Source organism: Peromyscus maniculatus, chromosome 1 (assembly GCF_049852395.1).
Source record: "Peromyscus maniculatus bairdii isolate BWxNUB_F1_BW_parent chromosome 1, HU_Pman_BW_mat_3.1, whole genome shotgun sequence".
NCBI classification, from domain to species: Eukaryota; Metazoa; Chordata; class Mammalia; order Rodentia; family Cricetidae; genus Peromyscus; species Peromyscus maniculatus.
Window position 1 is genome coordinate 193,604,158 of NC_134852.1, and position 21,027 is coordinate 193,625,184.

General features: G+C 47.1%; 1 protein-coding gene across 1 annotated transcript in view; it reads right to left on the reverse strand.

Annotated features, from left to right (window-relative positions):
• Pik3ap1 (phosphoinositide-3-kinase adaptor protein 1) overlaps nucleotides 1-16,720 on the reverse strand; it is a 117,686-nt gene extending 100,966 nt beyond the window's left edge. Inside the window, exons 1-2 of the mRNA XM_006992417.4 lie at nucleotides 16,490-16,720; nucleotides 6,473-6,892 (exon numbers count right to left, since the gene is read on the reverse strand). Coding sequence (XP_006992479.3) covers nucleotides 6,473-6,892; nucleotides 16,490-16,682 — 613 coding nt within the window. The 5' untranslated portion in view covers nucleotides 16,683-16,720. The remainder of the gene's footprint in view (nucleotides 1-6,472; nucleotides 6,893-16,489) is intronic.
• Nucleotides 16,721-21,027: the final 4,307 nt, after the last annotated feature.

The window sequence follows — 21,027 nt, forward strand, 5'->3', positions numbered from 1 at the left end:
GTCTCTGCAAGGAACCCCAGAAGTCATCCACAACTTACCATCCACGAGGCCACCACACAGAGCGAGCACAGCAACTTCCCCTTCTCTGGGAGGGTCTGACTTCTCTGAGGGCCGGTGCCAATAAGTTACAGGCAAACGCTGAGCCCCTGGGACTACTGTCCCGTGACTTCCTGGAACAGACCTAGGTTTACTGCGTCTTCTGACAAGAAGAATTAAATGGTGGAACACCAGGCCCCAGACAGAGCCCAGACCTGGCTAGTGAACTGCTGCTGAGGCTTTTGAAAATTCGTGTTCCCAGGGCTCAGCCCAGAGACTGTGGTTTAGTGGGTCAGGGGTGGAGTCCTGTATACAAAGCATCAGGGCAATATCAGGGCCCTGCCTGGCCTGGGAATCTGTGCTTTGGAGAGCTTAAGGAGGCCTCAGTTTCCTCTGCCCCTTTCTCCTCTAGGGCTTTGCCTCATTACTAGTCTGAACAGGAAAGAGGAAGGTGAGGAAGGAAGACAGGAAAATGCAAGGCAAGGGGGGGGGTATTCTAAAGATCAAAGGCCTTCAGTGCTGAAGTGAGCTACTTGTTCCTCACATGGGCGTTGAACCTCCTGGGCCTCAGTTTCCACATCTGTACAATGGTAGTAAGACTATCTGCCCATCTACAGTTGTGCAGGAGTAAAAACACATAAAATGTCCAATGCATTTGACTAATTATCCAAAAAAAAAAAACCCAAAAACTCACCCAGGCTAGAGATGGCTCTGTGGGTAAGAACACCGGCTGCTCAAGCATGAGAACCCGAGTTAGGATCCCAGCACCCATTCTATTATTTTTAAAAAATGTCTTTAAAGCCATGTGTAATCCTAGTGCTATGGGAAGGAGTCAGAGAGAGGAGTCAGAACTGATAGCTTGCTGACTGTGGAGTTAGCTCCAAGTTCGGTAAGACATCCTGTTGCAAATGAGTAAGGCTGAAAGCAATTAATCAGGACACCCAACATCTTCTTTTGGCCTCTGTGAGCAAATGCACAGGCATAAGCACCTGCACACACACACACACACACACACACACACACACACACACATGCGCGCGCACACACACACACATGCGCACACATGCGTACACACACACACATATGCGCGCGCACGCGCACGCGCACACATGCTTTCAACTTATTACTAGATGTTCCATATATTGAACTAAACCAGGACAAAGGGAAACCTTTAAAAAATAAAGTACAACAACCAAACCCACAGTAAAACCACGGATCAAGTTCATGGGGATGTGGGGACGATCGGTGCAGGCCCGCCACTCTGTCTGTGGGAACACTAGAGGTAATATGAAAGGGAAGAAATCAGAGATTCACAAAGCCAGGCATGAAGCATGTGAAGAGTCTCTTCATCTACTTGTGAAAAGGGAAAAATCATTTAAAAAATTATATGCATTGGGATAAGCATATATTACTTTATTTGGGGAAATATTCCTTTTAATTTGAGAAAATGTATAAAGGAATATTATTCAGCCACCAAACAGTAGAAAAGTCTGTCATTTGCACTGTGCATGAACGCAGAGGACATTATGGTAAGGGTTATGAGCTAGATACAGAAAGATGAATGCTGCATGAGCTGCCTTACACATGGACTCTCACGTCAGACTCATGGAAGTAGAGTGGCATGTGGTAGCCAGGGCTGGGAGGGGATGGGAGCTGGGGGATGGCACTCCATCCAAAGGTTCAAACTGCAGTCTGGAAATGAGTAAGCTCTGGGACTCCATTGTGCAATATAGAAGTTAGAGTTAATAATATCATAGTGTTTACTTGGGGCTTGCAAAGAGTTCAACACACACACACACACACACACACACACACACACACACACACACACGGCAATGGGGGCAGAGGTATGTTAACTAATTTGACCATGCTAATTATTTTTTACACTATATATGTATTACAAATCCTTATTTTTGCACTTAGAGTATATTTAGTTTTATTTGTCAATTATACGTCAATAAAACTGGAAAAATAAAAACCAACAGGATGCTAATATCACAAAGAAAACCAGATATAGACATTACCCTTTCATGGTTTCCCATGGGAACCAAAGGGGAAATACATTATAATTTTGGGTACCATGAGACCTCCTGAAACATAAAAGGTGTGGTAAGGCAAGGGAAGCAGGCAGAGGATAATGCAAATGAGGAAGGCAGACAGAGGCTGGGTTCTCAGTTGGTAGAGTACTGGCTGTGTAAGCCCAAGGACCTGAGTTCAAACCCCAGCATCCACCGAAAAGCTAGGCATGGTGGAGCTTGCCTGTGATCTTACTGCTGGAGAAATGACGGTGGGGGCAGTCAGTCTAGCCAGTCTGTAAGTTCCAGGTTCCGTGAGAGAATCTATCTTAAAAAACAAGGTGGAGAGTAATAGAGGAAGACACCAGAGGTCAATCTCTGGCCTCTGCACACCTGAACACACAGAGAGAGTAAACAATTTCAAAAGCAGCTAAGATCACTCCTGCAGTGCTAAACAAAAGCTTTAGTGCCTCTCTCTACACTGAGCATGTGGGCATGCATGCCTATGCACATAAGTGCAAACAAACACACAGGAAAACCTTTGAAATAAGCTCACTATCACCCACCGAGTTCTTTTCCACATAGTCTCACAGAATCTATTTTTGTATTCCAGTGAGATTTGCAGCAAAGAATAGAGCTTCAGTAAAAAGAGGAAATAATTGTTGTGCTATACCTCGGGCTTTCTCACTTCCTTATTTGAAAATAATCACCCAACAAGTCCAGAAAAGACTCCAGAACAATAGTATAGCCTCCCATGTTGCCATGCATTGTTGCTGGGAACTGAACCGGGCCCATTGAAAAGCTTTGGTGACTTGCCATCTTCTTTCTTATCAAGTGTATAATATTACATCCCAGGGGCCTGAAAGAAACCTTCCACATCATCTGGTCCAGCCCCATCATTTTACAGATGAAGAACTTGGAAGATAAACTCCAATGCACTGCAGACTCTAATTAAAACATCTGCTCAATTTTAAGGAGATTGCCAAACTTAGAGATATTATAAAACCTCCAAAATATTTTTCATGAAATAGAAATAATTATCAATTATTAAGAGGAGAGAGTGTAGGGATTAATGTAGCATTAGGGCCCCCACCTCAAAGTCAGGACCATTTATATCCAGAGAACCAAGATTAAAACCTGCCAGAGTGAACACACTGACTTTGTAAGTAGAAGAGAACTCTGGGATTCCACGTTGAAAACTAATGGTTTAACCATCAAACACGGATCTAATTTTATACCTAGACTAGTGGGTATCCAGGAGCTGCCCTGGTTTCCAGAGAAGTGAAGCTTTGAGAAAATGGTTCATGCATATAGAGCTGTGACTAGTGACCTGAAGGTGGTGGACCCTGGGCCACACTGGCAACAGCATAGGAACTTGTTAGAAATGCAGAATCTTCAACTAACCAGGGCTCACAGGGGCTCACAGACACTGGAGTGACAATCAGGGAGCCTGTGTGGGTCTGACTTAGGTCCTCTACAAATATGTTACGGTTGTGTAGCTTGGTGTTCCTGTGGGGGTAGGGGTGTCTCTGACTCTTTCGCCTGCTCTTGGGACCCTCTTCCTCCTACTGAGTTGCCTCATCCAGCCTTGATATGAGGGTCTTGCCTAGTCTTATTGTAATTTGTTAGGCCAGGTTGATATCCCTGGGAGGCCTGCTCTTTTCTGCAGGGAAAGAAGGAGGAGTAGATCCGGGAGAGTGGGGAGTTGGGAGGGGGGGACTGGGAGGAGTGGAGGGAGGGGAAACCGCAGTCCTGGTGTAATGTATGAGAGAAGAATAAACAAATTAATTAATTAAAAAATACAGATTCTTGAGTTCCACCCAGTCTTCAGTCAACATATGCTACTAATAAGGTCCTCAGGTTCTATTTTGCACATGAAAATTTGAGAAGCACTTATTCAAATTCAAGTCTAACAGACTATGTGTGAGCACCAGCAATCTAAGTTTCCATCCCCCACCATTTCATTAATTCTGTATGTCCCATTGATTCTGAACTGCAGATTTTCCACTAAGCAGCTTATTTCAATTGCTTATTAAAATAATCTCTTTCCAATGACAGGTTGTTTGCTCTTGGAACAGAAACACTGCTGTGAAATAATTCACCTTTCTGAAAGGCTGGGAGGTGAAGGCTCACAGCATACTGCGCCAGAATCCAGAGTAAAAAGTATGTATGCAGATCAACGTATGCAGGTGTCTAACCACTGGACACACCCAAATAACATTAAACATATTTCTTTCTACTTTTTTTAAGATTTATTTTTACTACTTTTAGTTATATTTGCACATGTCTGCATGCATATATGTGCATGTGGGTATAGATGCCCCAGGTACCCATAGCTCCCAGAAGAGCTGAAATTACTGAAAGTTGTGAGCCACCTGAAGTGGATACTAGGAACCAAACTCAGGTTCTTTGCAAGAGCAGTACAAGTTCTGACCCTCCAGTACCCCTATCTCGGGACTTAACGTATGTTAAACAAGCACTTCATCATTGAGCCTCTTCTCAACTCATTAATAGTTTTAAAAATATGGCCATGATACTCTTTTAGAGACTAATTATGAGTACATACCGTGAAGTCACGATACTTCCAGGGAACTCTGAATGATTGATTGGCAGATCACAGTGGCCTGCAATGAGGTTGCATTGGACCACTGCAATGGCATTAACTCTTGGGGAGGAACAACTAGTGTGTCTGGGTTCTTTGTAAGTTTGCACGGCTCACAGCTCCCAAAAAAGCAATGAAACATGATCATGCACATTCGAAAGGTGTGCTTTTCCTGTCATTTCAAAGTCAAAATGATCAAACTCTAGAAAATTGCAAGTAGAGTCGCAAGCATTTCAGGTGAGTGATCTCTTGCATTAACACCAGTTATCTGTATTACAAAGTGAGCACGGCTCTACCACGCCGAGACCTGGTCATACCCACTGCTTATAACACCCGGGAAGAAGGAAACCTCAACTGAAGAACTGCCACCATCAGACTGGCCTGTGGGCATGTCTTTGGGGGCATTTTCTTGATGAATGATTGTCTGGGAAGGGCTTACCTGTGGGCTGGTGGTCCTGGATTGTAGAAGAATCCAGGCAAACTGAGGCAGCCATAGGGAGTAAGCCAGTACACAGCACTCCTCCATGGTCTCTTATTTGAGCTCCTGCCTTTGGCCCTGCTTTAGCTTCCCTTTCCAATAGACTAAAACCTGTAATCGAAGTAACCCCTTTCCTCCTCCAGATGGCTTTTGGTCAGCATGCTTTATCACAGCAACAGAAAGCAGACCAGGACACAGAATTGCCCTTCTTGCCTCAGTACTGGGGATTGAACCTCCAGCCTTGCACATACTAGGGCAGAGGAAGAGTTCCAGAGCTCAGCTACATCCTCAGCCCTCTTCTTACCTCCCGCTACCCCACCCTAAAACAGAGTCTCAGTAAGTTACCCATGCCTGGCCTTGAACTCACTGTGCAGCCCAGGCCAACCTTGAACTTTGGGTCTTCCAGCCACTGTTTCTCAAGCAGCTGGGATTTCAAGCCTGCATGCACCACCAGCTTAGAGCTGGTAAATTCTGGATTTGGATCGTGAGATGGGAGAGGGCCTGGATGAGCTACATTAATGCCCAGGTTACACCCGGAACTACTGAGGCACAATGAAATCATCCAGGCTTCTTGAATGGTGCCAAGTATGTAAGATCTGAAATGGTAAGACACCAGAAGAGGGACGCACAGCCTGTTCACAGCACACATGAAGGCCAGAGGTGGAAGAAAAGCCGTGACCTGTGACAGTACTCATCTTCTGCTTCTGTTAATCAGAGTGTGTGAAATATTGCCTGGGCCCACTGAGGTCATCAGCCCTGCAGAACGGACTGGAATGTTACCAGTTTGAAAAGAGAAGCAGTGTGGAAGACAGCGGGTGGACTGACAGGAAAAAAGAGGGTTATTTCTCCATAAACAGGTTCCCTTTGATTGACACTCCAACAAAGCTGTCAAGGTCATTGCAAAGTCAAGGTGGAAGTGGACCCCGGAGTGGGGGGAGGGGCTGAGGCAGGAGGGCTGGCAGGTCTGCCATTCTGCCATCCACATCCATAACCATCAAAGGCTCCTTCCCATCCCCGCTTTCTAGTAGGGAACCTGGATTCTGTGTCATCCGAAGCATAGAAAATTCTAGAAAGAAGGTTCAACCTATCCCATCTTAGAAATCTGGCTGCTCTAAACCAAGAAATACTTAAATCTCCGGAGGATTGAATACGGAGGCTTGCACGTGCCAGAAAGTACTCTATCCCTGAGCTAGAGCGTCAGGGGACACCGGGTCTCTTAGGAGAGTTTTCCTCATTTTCTAGCACAGATGACCAATATTCAAATAAAGATACTTCGCCTGGACATAGAGCGCCGCTCTATGATTCCCCTTGAGCTCTCCTCTCTTTGCCATGAACCCTTACCTTCAGAAATGGCTTTCCTCACAGCCGCCAGGTAGGTCTCCGGCTCGTCGTCACAGGTGAGCTCCTGCCAGTGTGCCCATTCGGGAAAGAAGGCCTGAAAGTCCTCATCGCTGGACTGGACTCCACACAACAGCCGCACCACACGCTGAGGAGGGTGGAAGGCTCGCTGCAACACTGGCAACAGTCCTGGCTGGCAGAAGCATTCCACCAGCCCCGCAGACAGTAGCACCAGCATGCACCGTGCATCCCAGAAGACCCGCAGGTCCTCCGCAGAGAAGGAGGTGTCTGGGCCCAGGCAGTATGTCTGCATCTTCTGGCTGCGGACCTGACGGCAGGACACGAAAAGGTCCTGTAGGTACTGGCACCATTCCTCCGCGTCTGGGCTGTAGAAGATGAGGATGTCGCATCCTCGGCCCCATCCTGCAGGGAGACACAGCAGCTCATTAATGCCTGCCCCTTCTCAGAAGCATTCTGAAACCTGGGAGAGACACCATCCAACAGGGCCTGGCATCTACAACCGCCCAGGTCTACCTTGTAGCATTTGTCTAGCCCTTTTCCCTACTTGCAGCACACCAGTGTGCCAGACACACCACACTCTTCACCCAAACACATGCCACTATCCTAGAAGCGATTGCTTCACCCACACACGGCACGGCCCTTGTCCCCCTAGCCTAGTAACAGCAAGCACTTATTGTAAAGCCTGTGCCACTCAAGTCTTCTTCCACACACACTGCCTAGTAAGTTCACTTCATCCTCACAGCATCCTTGAGCCATGGGTACCACTACTAGCCTACTCTAAAGATAGAAAAAAATAGTCAAGGTGGCACGTTGAGTTACTTAGCCAGAGCTCACAGTAGTAGCCAGTAGCTGAACTGTTTGATTTGACCCTGAAACATGGTTCTCCTTCAAATACAGTGGTCGGGAACATGGGAGTGAGATCAAGCTGTGAGGGTTAGAATTCTGCCTCTGCCAACTAGGTGCACAACCCTAGGAAAATTACAAGAATCTTCTGGAAGTAGAAACAGCATAGCAACTTTTATGTGTATTTCAGGTCAAGTTCTTAGCACCGAGCTTGAAATATAGAAAGAACCATCAAGAGTTGGAAACTGGTGTCATGATGTACATTGACAGTGCATCGATGTATAGAGGAAACGGGGTGGGCTGACGCTCTGACCTACAGCACTGTACACCCCCCAGAGTTGGTCTGTGACATGAACTCTCTTCTCCATCTAACAAGGGCGGGGTGGGTCACCTGGTCCTTACCCCTCATCTACCGGTGAAAGAAACACTTTGAGAAGATGAAGGGCTTATTCCAACTCACAATCAGTAAATTAACAGTAGAGCCAGGACCAGTCCAATCCTTTGCCCCAGCCTCTACTTCCTCCTATCAGGAAACAAACCAAGACTCTTATAGTCATAGCACATCTTCCAATGATCAAAGTCCAAAGAAGGCAGGCTCTTAACATTCTGTGACTACTGTCCCATGCCTTCATCTCGCCTCTGCTTTGACATCCTGTTCTGGAGGTGATGTGGAACAGATGAGCACAAAGTGTACATGCATCCTGCAATGAAGCAGGAGTCCCTCTTCCCCCTCGGAGAAGGACAGTGGACAGTTTGTGAAACAGGAACCTAAGATGTAGGTTTTTACAATTAAATGTCAGCCCCAGGGCTGTTGAGGTGTCTCAGGATGTTAAAGGTGCTTTTGAATAGCTTGGCCACCAGAGTGCAATCCCCAGAAGGTGGAAGAATAGAATCAATGCCACAAAGTTGTCCTCTGACCTCCACACCCATGCCACGGTACACATGTACACACAACACATATGCACACATGATAAAAATAAAGTCATCTCTGATCCATTTATCACTGAGTGGTTTCAGGAAGGATTAGTGTAAGTCCTTGGGGCTCTAAGCTCCAAAAAGACCATAGGAAAAACCCTTTTTTCTGGCCATCTCCTTAGGTTAGCTAGCTTGAACTCTAGATCCTTCTGTCTCCACCTCCCAAGTGCCAGGATTTAGAGGTATGTGCCACCATGCCAAGCCAATGGCAATGTTTTCAGAAAGATTAACAAGTGGGCAGAGAAGTAAAGAAGAGGATGTCTTGAATGCAAGAAGCATCATTTAAAAAGTAAGGCTAGGGGCTGGAGAGACGGCTGAGTGGTTAAGAGCTCTTGTTCTTCCAGAGGACAAAGGTTTAAATCCCAGCAGCCATTCCAGGCAGCACACAACTGCCTGTATCTCCAGCTTCAGGGGATCCAAGCCTTCCTCTGGCCCCCGCTGACACTGGCAGACACAGACATGCACACATACATGCATGAAAAAATAATTTTAAAAAATTTTAAATAAATTTTTAAAAATGAAGGAGGAGGAAGAGGAGGCTGGAGAGATGGCTCAGCAGTTAAGAACATTGACTACTCTTCCAGAGGACCAGGGTTCAATTCCCAGCACCCACATGACAGCTTATAACTGTCTGTAACTCCAATTTCAGAAGATCTGACACCCTCACACAGACATACATGCAGGCAAAACACCAATCAATTCTCATAAAAATAAAAATAAATAAATAATTTTTTTTGTTTTTGTTTTTGTTTTTCGAGACAGGGTTTCTCTGTGTAGCTTTGTACCTTTCCTGGAACTCACTTGGTAGCCCAGGCTGGCCTCAAACTCACAGAGATCCGCCTGGCTCTGCCTCCCAAGTGCTGGGATTACAGGTGTGTGCCACCACTGCCCGGCATTAATAATTTTTTAAAAAGAAAAAAGCAAGGCTAGCAATCCTAGCACCTGACAGGTGGAGGCAGGAAGATGAGAAAGAAGTTCATAACAAGGCCAGCTAGATGGCTTAGGAGGCAACGGCACTTGTACCAAGCCTAAATACAGCCAGGCAGTGGTGGCGCACACCTTCAATTCCAGCACTTGGGAGGCAGAGGCAGGGGGATCTCTAAGTTCGAGTCCAGCCTGGTCTACAGAGTGAGTTCCAGGAAAGGCACCAAAACTACGCAAAGAAATCCTGGCCAAAAAAAAAAAAAAAAAAAAAAAAAAAAAAAAAAAAAAAAGCCTGGATACCTGAGTTCAGTCTCTCAGAACTCACATGGTACACATGGTAGAAGGAAAAAAAAACAGCTCTCACAATTGTCCTCTGACTAGTACAACTTCAAAGTTCAAAGCCACCTTTGCCAGCCTGAGCTACATGGGTCCCTTAAAAAAGGTGACACTGCACACAGGTCCTGTGAGGCAGATGGCTTAGAAGAAGAGATCAACCGCCCTGAAGACTACGTGTCTGGGAGTGACTACTCCAGTCTCACATGAAAGACCCTTCACCCAGCACTGGTGCCACTAAGGAAATGAACACACAGGGAGACTCCTCCACAGCCTTGGCTTCTTTGTACCAGCTGCTATTCCTTAAATACCAACTGTTCAGGAAAGCTTATGCTGTAACTAATCTTTCTCGCCTGGGCACTGACCTGTCACTCTGCTAAGCACCTTGGTGTACTCTCTCACTCAATCTTCAAGACAAGTCCAAGAGAGCATGCTTTCAACAGCCTCACTTGACAGACAACACCGAGACTCACTGGTCAGGAGCTGCTGCTACCAAAGAGTGAACCACGAGGGCCATGTCAGGTGTTGACTACAGGGCCCCATTGACTGTAGAGCCCCACACTCTGATTTTCAAAGGTGCACATAGGTCAAAGAAATGCAAAATATAATTTAGGAAATATAATTAAAACACATCTAGTACCATTGGTTTGAAATACCATTTTCTAAAAAAGGAAAAGAAAAGAAAAGAACCAGGGAGTCTTAGAAATGGCTGGTTCTCCCAATGATTCTAAGAATATATATTTCAGATGGCAAGAAGTGTACAATGAGCCCAAAGCATTTTGTATGGCAATAAATAAGGACCTGCTCAAACAGAAATACTGCAATGAGTGTATGTGGAAGGAAACGAGAGTCAGGTGAAGAAGCTTCCACAGTCCAAGCAGGAGCAGCGTGGGAAAGAAAGAGATGATACAACAAGGCATTGCCAGCCAGAGCATAAGTGCCCACAAGTCCATACACAGTGACAGACTAGAGAGAGGATGGGCTGGAGCTCAGTGGAATAGCACAAGGCCCTTCTTCCTTCAGTCTCCAGCACCAAAACCAGTAAGACAATAGTCATTTAAAACTGAGGGAAGCCGGGCAGTGGTGATAACACCTTTAATCCCGGCACTCAGGAGGCAGAGACAGGGCAGATCTCTCAGTTCAAGGCCAGCCTGGTCTACACAGCTAGTTCCAGGACAGCTAGGGCTACGCAGAGAAACCTTGTCTTGAAAAAAGCCAAACCAAATAAATAAATAAAAAAAATTTTAAAACTGAAGGAAAATACAAATTTCTTATGCATGCAAATCCCAGATAATTTCTGCAGATAGCCCCTCAAGGAAACACAATATGTCTCTTCCTAAATATGGGTTGTTGGGTTGTACCTAGTCATTTCTTTCCAAAGAGCCCACTATGGAAAGATAAAGTCACTTCACAATGAACAAATTCAGCAAATACTGTCTCCACCCAATGACCAAGATCACTATCAACAACAGGAGTTGTGTTAATAGTCTGTGCTCTTAAAACTAAGAATGGCACTTTACATCTGTGATCTATCCCAAATCTATCACCCCACTTTAATGGCGAGAAACACATCGGACAAACCCAACTGTGCGACAGTCCACGAAATCCCTGACTTCCAAAGTGAGAGAGGAAGTTGGAGGAGAAAGCAAGGGGCCCAGGCTGAGTTGTGGGGGTGAATATAATCAAAACACACTGTTTACACATATGAAATTCTCAAATAATCAATAAAATATTCTACTACACTTTTTTTTTTTTTTTTTTTTTTTTGGTTTTTCGAGACAGGGTTTCTCTGTGTAGCTTTGCGCCTTTCCTGGAACTCGCTTTGGAGACCAGGCTGGCCTCGAACTCACAGAGATCCGCCTGCCTCTGCCTCCCGAGTGCTGGGATTAAAGGCGTGCGCCACCACCGCCCGGCTCTACTACACTTTTAAAAGACTGCCAAGGATTTTGAGAGTTGGCTCCGCAATTGAGGGCACTTCTTGCTCTTGCAGAGGACTGAGATTCACTGCCCCACATCTACATGATGGCTCACACCTTCTATAATCCCAGTTCCAGGAAAACTGTGCCCTCTTTGACCTCCTTGGACATCAGGCGTGTGTGTGGTGCACATACATACATGCAGACAAAACACTGATTCTCATAAAATCAATCTTTAAAAAAGGATTGTCAAGGGCAATCAAAATCTAAGAAAATATGACAAAACCCAGCTGACAGGCACCTAAGGAGACATCACTGGTAAATGAAGTGTGGTATGTTGAGTGGAAAACTGGGACATTGTGAATAAACTAAGGAGATTTGAATAAAACATAGACTGAAAACTAACTGACCACCTAGAACATGAGAAACTGAGGCAGGGGAAGCAAGAGTTCAACCTGGGAAATACAGTGAGTTCCAAGCTAGCCCGAGCTATATGATGATATCCTGTCTTAAAAGGCATCCTCCAGGCCGGGTGGTGGTGGCACACACCTTTAATCCCAGCACTTGGGAGGCAGAGGCAGGCAGATCTTTGTGAGTTCGAGGCCAACCTGGTCTACAGAACCAGATCCAGGAAAGGCGCTAAAGCTACACAGAGAAACTCTGTCTCGGAAAAAAAACAAACAAACAAACAAAAAAAAAAGGCATCCTCCAAAAATAATAATTATCAATACTAGTTCAGCTATTTCAGTAAATGTATTACATTAATATAAACTGTCAATAAGAAAGAGGGATTGGAATATGTGGGGACTCTCTACAAGCAAGGTTTTTGCCATTTTCCTGGAAATCTAAATCTGTTCTAAAATAAGTTTATTAAAAACACAATTGAATATGGAAAAAAGCCATTCAAAGTGGCTTATTCCTGGAGCTCAGGTTTGAACCCAAATTAAGCAAGAGTTTTTGAGAAGGATTCCGGCAATGGTGGCTCACGCTTTTCTCTAATCCCAGCACTCAAGGTGGCAGAGGCAGGCGGATCTCTGTGAGTTTGAGGCCAACCTGGGTACAGAGCCAAGTTCTAGGACAGCCAAGGCTACACTGAGAAACCCTATCTCAAAAATACAAAACAAAACAAAAAACCCTAGATTGTCTAGGGGCTAGTGAGATGGCTCAGTGGTTAAGAGCACTGACTGCTCTTCCAGAGAACCTGGGTTCAATTCCCAGCTCCCACATGGCAGCTCACAACTATCTGAAACTCCATTTCCAGGGAATCTGACACCCTCACATCAGCATACATGCAGGTAAAACACCAATGCACATAAAAGTAAAAATAAATAATAAATTAAAAGAGTACTTGAGAAGAAAGTGGTTAGTGCCTCAATCAAGTTAATATCACAACCTCTGTGAGTGTGTGTGTGTGTGTGTGTGTGTGACTTTAACCAATATCATAAATGAAGGCAAATCTGCCCTCATTTATGTAAATTATGTAAATAATTGCAATTCAGTTTACCATCCTCTACTTCAGGGCTGCTGAAACCAAAAGCTGGGGAAGTTGTAAAAAAGTCCAAAGTGGAAGTTCAAGTTCCTCCCTGAGGGAGCAACACAGGACTATCACTTGGTCAGCGGTTCTCCCTGTCTGGGGGAAGGCCCCTTTCCTCCACAGTAACTCCCTTCCTTCAGCCCCAAGTCATGGCTCCCCATTCAAACTCACTTCTTTTTCCTGTTCAGTAAGAGAAACAATGCATGAGCCAACAAAGAGCCCATAAGCCCTGGCAGAACGAGAAAAGGGCTTTGTCCTCGTGGAGCTTGAAGAACAGGCTTGGCTGCAGGAGAGGGCAAGGGACTGAGGACAGGAAGGGCCTGGCTGACCACAGTGGGGAGTCACACACAGTAGTGGGTTGGGAACATGGGGGACATACAGTGACTGAAAGATGACACTAAATGATTCAGAAGCCATTTGATTAAAGAACAGAGAGCAAGTGCCTGAAGGTGACCCTGGGACCCTGTCTATTTGACCTGGAGCCCATTTTTGAACCTGAGCACCGTCATTCATTTGTTCATTCATTCATTCATTCATTCTTGTATGTGTATGTGCATGCCGTGTGTGTTTGTAAAACCATGGCATATATGTGAAACAACTTGCAGGATCCAGTTCTCCCTCTCCCCGAGGTCTCCCATGTGGCTCCCAGGGGATCAAACTCAGGTCATCAGGCTTGGTGACAAGCACTCTTACTAGCTGAGCCATGCTGCTGGCCCTGGGATCATATCAGTGCAGGGATGGCAGGAGGGTCTAGAGAGGAACCTGGAAAGATGGGGCAGGACAAGATCCGAGAGTTTCTCTCAGGTTCTTGGAGGCCAAGGCCTGGAAGGGAAGACTCTAGTTTTCGCCTGCGGCAGACTTAGTGCCTGTGGGGGAGTCCCGTCTCTTTCCTCCCTGTTTCTGGTAAATAAGGGAAATGACTCCAGCACAAACTGGTCGCATTTCACCTCACCACTCAAGGTTCTTGCAAGGCCGAGGGGCCAAGATTCTCCACGACTTCAAGCAAACACGTCTTGCGGGGAACGAAAGACTGACATTCACCCTCCACTGGCAGGGATTTTAAGAAGACCAAGGGATTAGGCCACAGTTGAGTGAGCCTTGAACACATTATGCAGTGTGAAGGAAGTCAGTCACTAAAACCACAGACTACACGATCCCATTCATGCTCAAGTCCAGAGCAATCGAGAGGTGAGGCGGGTCAGTGTACTGGACAGGAGGCAACAGGAAGAAAGACCTCTCTTGAGGTGATGACATTCCTCTCAAATTCATGAATTTGTGGAGACACTAAAAGCCACTGACAGCACTCTTTTAGGCGTGTCCCATCAGTAGCCCATGAGCTGAATGGGTCCTGGGATAGCTATGAGTGTGACTCAGTTCACTGGGAGATGATGCCATGTCACAATGTCAAAAGGTTAGACACACAGCATTTTGTGGAAACTTATTATAACATTACTTTAAAACTAAGGAAACCACAAAGGAGGTTGGCTGGGATGACTCTCCAGTCTATGGCACGCTACTGAGGAGCGTGGCTTTCCCCCACAGTGACCCGCCCTCAGGAATACTTGCAGCTATAGACTGCAGGGGACCCAGAGGGACTCAGTCTCACTCACAGCACCTAGCAAGGTGTCTCACCACAGAGGACACTAACATCGAGAGGTTGGGATAGCTTTATTCACCCTCTACCTAGTGCCCAGGTGTGGTTGCTGGGCTAGAGTCCTCATCTGAACCTGAATCCACCCGTCTAGCCCAGCCCCTCCAGCTACACCCCCTGGAGCCAGCCTTCTAGACACCAGCAGGTTGCTCAGCCTCCTTCCCTCAAAGGCTCCCCAGTTTGCTGGTCGCCTGTTCCAGTCAGGGAAGGAGGCAGAAGCCTAGCCACTTAATTTTCTCCTCCCCTCAACCCCTCCATCCACCCAGTCATGACCGCTGTTCCCTGTATCTTGCACTCATGGTGTAGACCTCTTTCCTGGAGCTTTCTCCTCCCCAGACTCTCTACCTCCCCTCCTTTGAGTCTTGACTAACTTCCCTTGTTCTGAGACCTCACCTAACCATGCCATTTAAAATTCTAGCTCAACCCCCCTCACTCCTGTCCGTATTCCCACGGCACAGACCATGTCACATACTCTCTTTATTAAATGAGTTGTTGTTGCCTTCCCTGCCCTCACAGTCACATGGCTTTTATCTTCCTGTTTCCTGAACGCCTAGTACAGTGCCTGGAAACAGCAAGCATGTGATCAGTGAATGAACTTCTCTATAGAACCCTTACCTACATCACTGGCTCTTCTAACCCTCAGAGCCTGGCTAGGGAGCCACAGGCAGAGATGAATCATCACCCACCTCAATAATGAGCCTGCACCATCAGAGAGCCCTTTGTACCCTGGTTCCAAAGTACCATGACCTCAGGCTAGACCTTATCAGATCTGGAGAGAGTTGGTTCTTCAATCTAGCATCTGCTCCCTTCCTTCCAAAGCTCTGACTTTCCCCAGCCCACTACAATTCTTTCTTCCTGTTTTCTTGCATTGTCTCTCTGAAAACATCAGACTTGGGCTGGGTAAACACAAGAAAACCGACCGGAAAACATGGCAACTCTCTCTTCTCACCTAGCAATTTCCCATTTACTTACTGTTTTCTTTCATACCACCAAAACCCTGAGGTGACAGAGACCAGCCCTGCCTTGTCATCACCAAGAACATAACATGTCTAATGTCCACTGAGGTGTATAGACAGGATTCATTAATTGTCTTTCAACATTATCATTATGTGGTTTGTCCTAGACCTCAGCGACATGATACAGACAGGAACCCAAGACCAGCCAGAAAAACACTCTGGCACCGTCTGATGGGTAGATTTGCCCACCAATTTCCAATTCTCCCTGGACCTGAAAGTTCCACAGAGAACACAGTTAAGAGTAACTTTAAAGGAATAGCCGTCTCAGGTTTCAGCAAAATTCCAGAGAAAAAGTACAAACCCAGTGGAGGAAGGAGGCTTTTGAAGCTGCCCCAGGACCACTTCTGATCTCCCAGGACCACCTAGGATTGCCTGAGCGCCCCCTATTGGTCGGATAACACCCTAAGAGAAGCATTTGTCCTCTTACAGAAGCCGACCCTCCACCTCATTTCAACTGTCTCAATACTCAAGAGTTACATCGAGAAAGGGCTATTTGGGCTACTTGGGCCAGAACTAGCGAGAGAGAAAGATACTTAGAAACTGGGATGGGGTGAGGCTCAAGCAGGAACTGAAGATAGCGCACAGGCCAGCTAGGTGAAACGTGAGAAAGTTAGGAGGGGAAGTTTGCGACAGAGACCTGAGAAAAGACCAGAAAGAACACAAGATCCCAGCACTAACGACTGAAAAAGTGAGAGAAAAGCTCGTCCGGCCATGTGGGTGGCGCCAGAGAGGCTCACGGACCAGTGGCGGGGTCGCCAGCCGGGGGCCGGGACCCAGGACCCGGGGAGAACCGCGCCTGCTACCCACCTGAGGCTGCCATACCGTCGCGGGAGCAGCTCGCATCCCCGGCCAGCCTGGAGCACGGTGCCCGGTGCCCGCAGCCGCAGTGGGCGATGTCGCTGGCACGGGGCGGGAGTGGAGCCCGGCTGAGCTCGGGACAGCGGCGACTCTGGCGCTTCCTCCCGCGGGGCAGCAGGGACTCACACGGGGGCGTGTCCATAGGGTCCGCCCCGCCTGCGGGGCTCCGCTGGGCACCTGCACGCGCGGCGGTTGGGGAAGGGAAGTGAGAAGCCCACAGGACCAGCCACCAGCTCCCGGCGCTGACCCCTGCTCGTGCCACGTGTGTCCCGTGCCTCAAGGAGGCAGGCAGCAACCTCGGTGGTCACCAAAGAGCAGCCCGAGATGCGGGAACTGGGGGAGGGGAAGCAGAGGGGACAGGGCTGACTGGTCTCGGGGACCTGAGGTGGGGATGCGTAGCACAGCTGTCCCAACCACCGTGTCCCTTGAGGCTTGTCCTTGAGACGCTGCCCCCAAGAAAAAGGAGGGACTGTAGGAAGGGGAAGGAGAAGCACCTGGCCCTGGGGTCTTGGCGTTGCCCTTGGGTGCCCTCCTGTGACTCTTCTGTATTGTCTTGGATCTGGTCCTCTGCGGGCACATGGGTGTTAACTATAATCTTTGATAGATAGACATTATTACAGTCAAGGACCTTCCACACGCTATTGCTCCGCTTCCATTGTCAGAGTTCTTTCTCTGGCTTTCTTCTATCTCCTGCCACTTTAAAAAAAAAATTATTTATTTATTTATTTGTTTGTTTGTTTCGTGTGCTTCTGTGGGAGTATGCATGCACATGTTGCAGATTTCATGGAGAGATCAGAAGATAACTTGCAGGAGTCTGTTCTTTCCTTCCATCATGGAATCAAACTTTGGTTTGATTCTAGGCACCCTTACCCTGAGCCATGTCACCAGCCCCACCCTCTTCCACTTTTAAGGACCCCAAGTGAATATATTGAACTGCCCAGATCCTCTAGGAAAAGCTGTCTCACATCATGGCAGCCTCAATTCCATCTACAGCTTCAGTTCTTTATCCTCTAATGTAGCAAATTCACAGATCTAGAGATTTGGATCTGGGCATCTTTGGATATAGTTACTCTGCCTAACACAGGCACACACGAGGACTCCTAAAACATGCTGCTGCTCTTTAGGCTATCCCTCTTTAGGCTATCCTTGGCCTCCACCCCAATTCTGACGCACGAGTGATAGCCATTCCGCACTATTGGAGTTCTTTGAGACTATAGAAGCATTTCTATTTCCAGAATGGCTTTAACTGATGCTTCCTGTATTGGACTCTAAGTCTCTCAGAGTTTGCCCAGTCTTTTTTACTATGAAGTCTCTATTCTCTGAAGCCAACTCTGACCAGAAAATATGCTCAGAAACTATTTGTGGAATGTGTGCATGAATGCCTACGACCAGGAATCCTTACATCTGAGATCCAGGAACAGAGGGGACTTTTCAGAAACTGAAAATTTGGAAATCCTAAGACGAGAGGAAGGAATTATAAATTGCCAAAGTTAAGCCATGTGTTATAAAAGCTACCAGAGAGCAAAGGTAACGGGAGGGTTTTAAGTTTAGAGAAACTGAGCTTGAAGAACCTATGCAATGACCTTGGGAGTTCTGTCGAGGCTGAAGGGAGGCAGTGCTTAGAGCCTTGCCAAGGATGTCATCCTTGGAGTTGAAGCAGCACCAGTGGGTGGGGAGAGGGATAACTAGCATGGACAGAACCATGGAGAAGGCCCATGCCCAGGGACCACAGACAGAGCATCTTTGAAGGGAAGGTTGAATGAAAACTGGAAACCAGCGTCTAGGAGGCCCAGAAAGGAAGGCCTTGGAGACAAGGCTGTCAATGGTAATTGAGGATCACTGTGAAGTTCTGAGAGAATGTCACGAGGCATAAGAACAAGCCACTGCTGGCATAGTTATCAATATGCAGGAGACCAGGCTGGAGTAATGGAATACAAACAGGGAAAGAGGTAGGTGGTAAGACCAAAGCTTGGAGCAGGGACAGAGATCTGGCCCTAAATTCTTATCTGAGTCCTCCACGTACCACTGTGGATCCTTAGGCAAACTGTGACCCTGAAAGCCGTCAACTTCCTGATGTGGACAGTGAGAAAATTCCAGGTCAGAAAATACTGGGCTCCAACACTCGCCTTCCAGATCCTACCTTGGCCTGTCCTTCTCAACTCATGGGCCACTAGACCTGGCTGATCTACGCTCCCTGTTATAGTCATTTTATAATTAGCCTGTATTTAAGGCCAAGTCCCCAGTGTCTCACTTCAAAGGCATGCTCCCTTTTCTGGCTGCAGGTTCTAGGAAATAAAGGTCCTTTCTTGCTCCCTAACCATTATAATCTGGACAACTTCTAACCTAAATATTACTGCATCATCTCCAGCTGTTAGAGGGCATCTGTCAGTTGCAGGCAAGGTCTTGGTCACTGAGTCTGCTGCCATATTTTTCACATTGTAGAGCAGCACCAACTCCTGGAATATGGCTGGGGAGAGAACCCAGAGGCTGATACTCTCTGGGTGAAAGGGCATTCCTAATTTTGAATGCAACCCATCATGCTTCTCTGTTCAATGGGAGGGACCAGGTTAGGGGAAATAATGTCTCCAGTTTTGCATCTCTGATATTGCAGAATGATGATCAGGAGAGAGATGCATCTGCCGTCTAGAAGGTCCACCAAGTCGATGGAGTTGGGAGGGGAACTCGGACCTGACTGTTGCTTGATACTGGCAAACAGGAGGAGCCAAAAGTGGAACAGGAAACACAGAGAGAAAGAAAGTCCTACTCCTTACTTCAAGATATTATTTTGAAATTGCAGGCCTGAGGACTGGTGTTTCTGGGACATTAGGCAGAGGTGAAGGAGCGTGCTCTAGTGGGCAATCTTAATCTATCCTAATTCTCTTAGCTTTCCTGTGAGAGTGGTACTGATAGTATACTTCTGCAGATCAAGAGGTTAATAACTTCTGCCCAAGGGAGCACACCAGCAATTGCAAAATTGTTTGAACCCAGCCACTCTGGCTCCAGAACCAATGCACTTGATCAAGTAAAAATGCATGTCAGACTCTACTGTGGCCTGAAGGTCTCAAGTCACCAGAAGCCACTGCTGGCATCACTTCCACGGTAAGTGGGAATGGCAGAAGTCCTGTCACGGGTGGGCTGCCTCTGCTATGCCTGGATTGGCCAACTCTCTCAAGGAGAGTTAGGGGTGGGAGCTCACCTAGCAAGCCTTCCTCCCCGTCCACGCTCTGAGCTTGGCAGCCCATTGGAGTCAAGCTTCCTGTTTCTTATTCCCACCTCCAATGCTTAGCATGGGACTCAGCACACAGCTGTGTTTTTTTTTTTTTTTTTTTTTTTTTTTTTTGAGACAGGGTTTCTCTGCGCAGCTTTGCGCCTTTCCTGGAGCTCACTTGGTAGCCCAGGCTGGCCTCGAACTCACAGAGATCCGCCTGGCTCTGCCTCCCGAGTGCTGGGATTAAAGGCGTGCGCCACCACCGCCCGGCTTCTGTTTTTAAACCACCAAGTCCAAGCCATTCAGTTTGTAGCTGGAGTTGCTAATGTTCAGGTTAAGCGACCTGCCTCCAGTCACACCACCTTCATATGGAAGAGCTTGGTCAGTCCCAAGACACTGGAGCCTGTATACACCATCAGGGTGGAGAGTGTGAAGACAGGATTAAAATGGACTGGTAGGCTGGACCATGACGGCGGAGTTGTGGAGAAGGTGCCTGGTAAAGCTGCTGGGTTCATAAAGACTACAGCTCCAGGCAGTTTCAACCTGACCTAACAGGGCATCCTATTAAAACCCAAGGCAGGCAGCTGGGGGATGTTGTGACACTTCAAGAGCAAGCAGCTTTGCAAAAGACTGGAAGCCTTACCTTATGCAAGAACGTGACCATCTTCTCTATCCACCATTGTGGCTCCTCTTCCTGAACGTCCTTGGCAACAGCAATGCTAATTGCAGGCCTCAAAGCCAAGTTCAGAGACACAAAACTCTAGGCCTGTGCTCTTCGGCCCCAGTGAGGTGATTTTCTGAACTGCTGCCTTTTTGAATCTATTTGTTGTTCAAGAGCAGTTTGCCTTGCCCCGTGTTGTGATTCAGAAGCCCGCCAGCTGTCTTGTGGTAGTGCCACAATCTCCAACCAAAAGTGGCATTAGGAATGTGAAAAAGGAATCCCATGGAGACCGCTGGTCGTCACCCAGTATCCATTCTCTCATTGCCTTCGTATTTCATTCCGATGCTGTGATAAAAACACACGGACCAAAAGCAACTTGGGGAGGAAAGGGTTTACTCTCTTTACACTTCCAGATCACAACTAATCACAAAGGGAAATCAGGACAGGAACTCAAGGCAGGAACCAAGGAGGAAAGCCATTTATTGGCTCATTCTCTGATGCCCGTCTAGCTTTCTTATCATTTGCAGACCCACCTGCCAGGAGATGGTGCTGCCTACTGTGTGCCGGGCCTTCCTACATCAGCTAACAATCTAGAAAACCCCCATCTCCAAAGGCCAA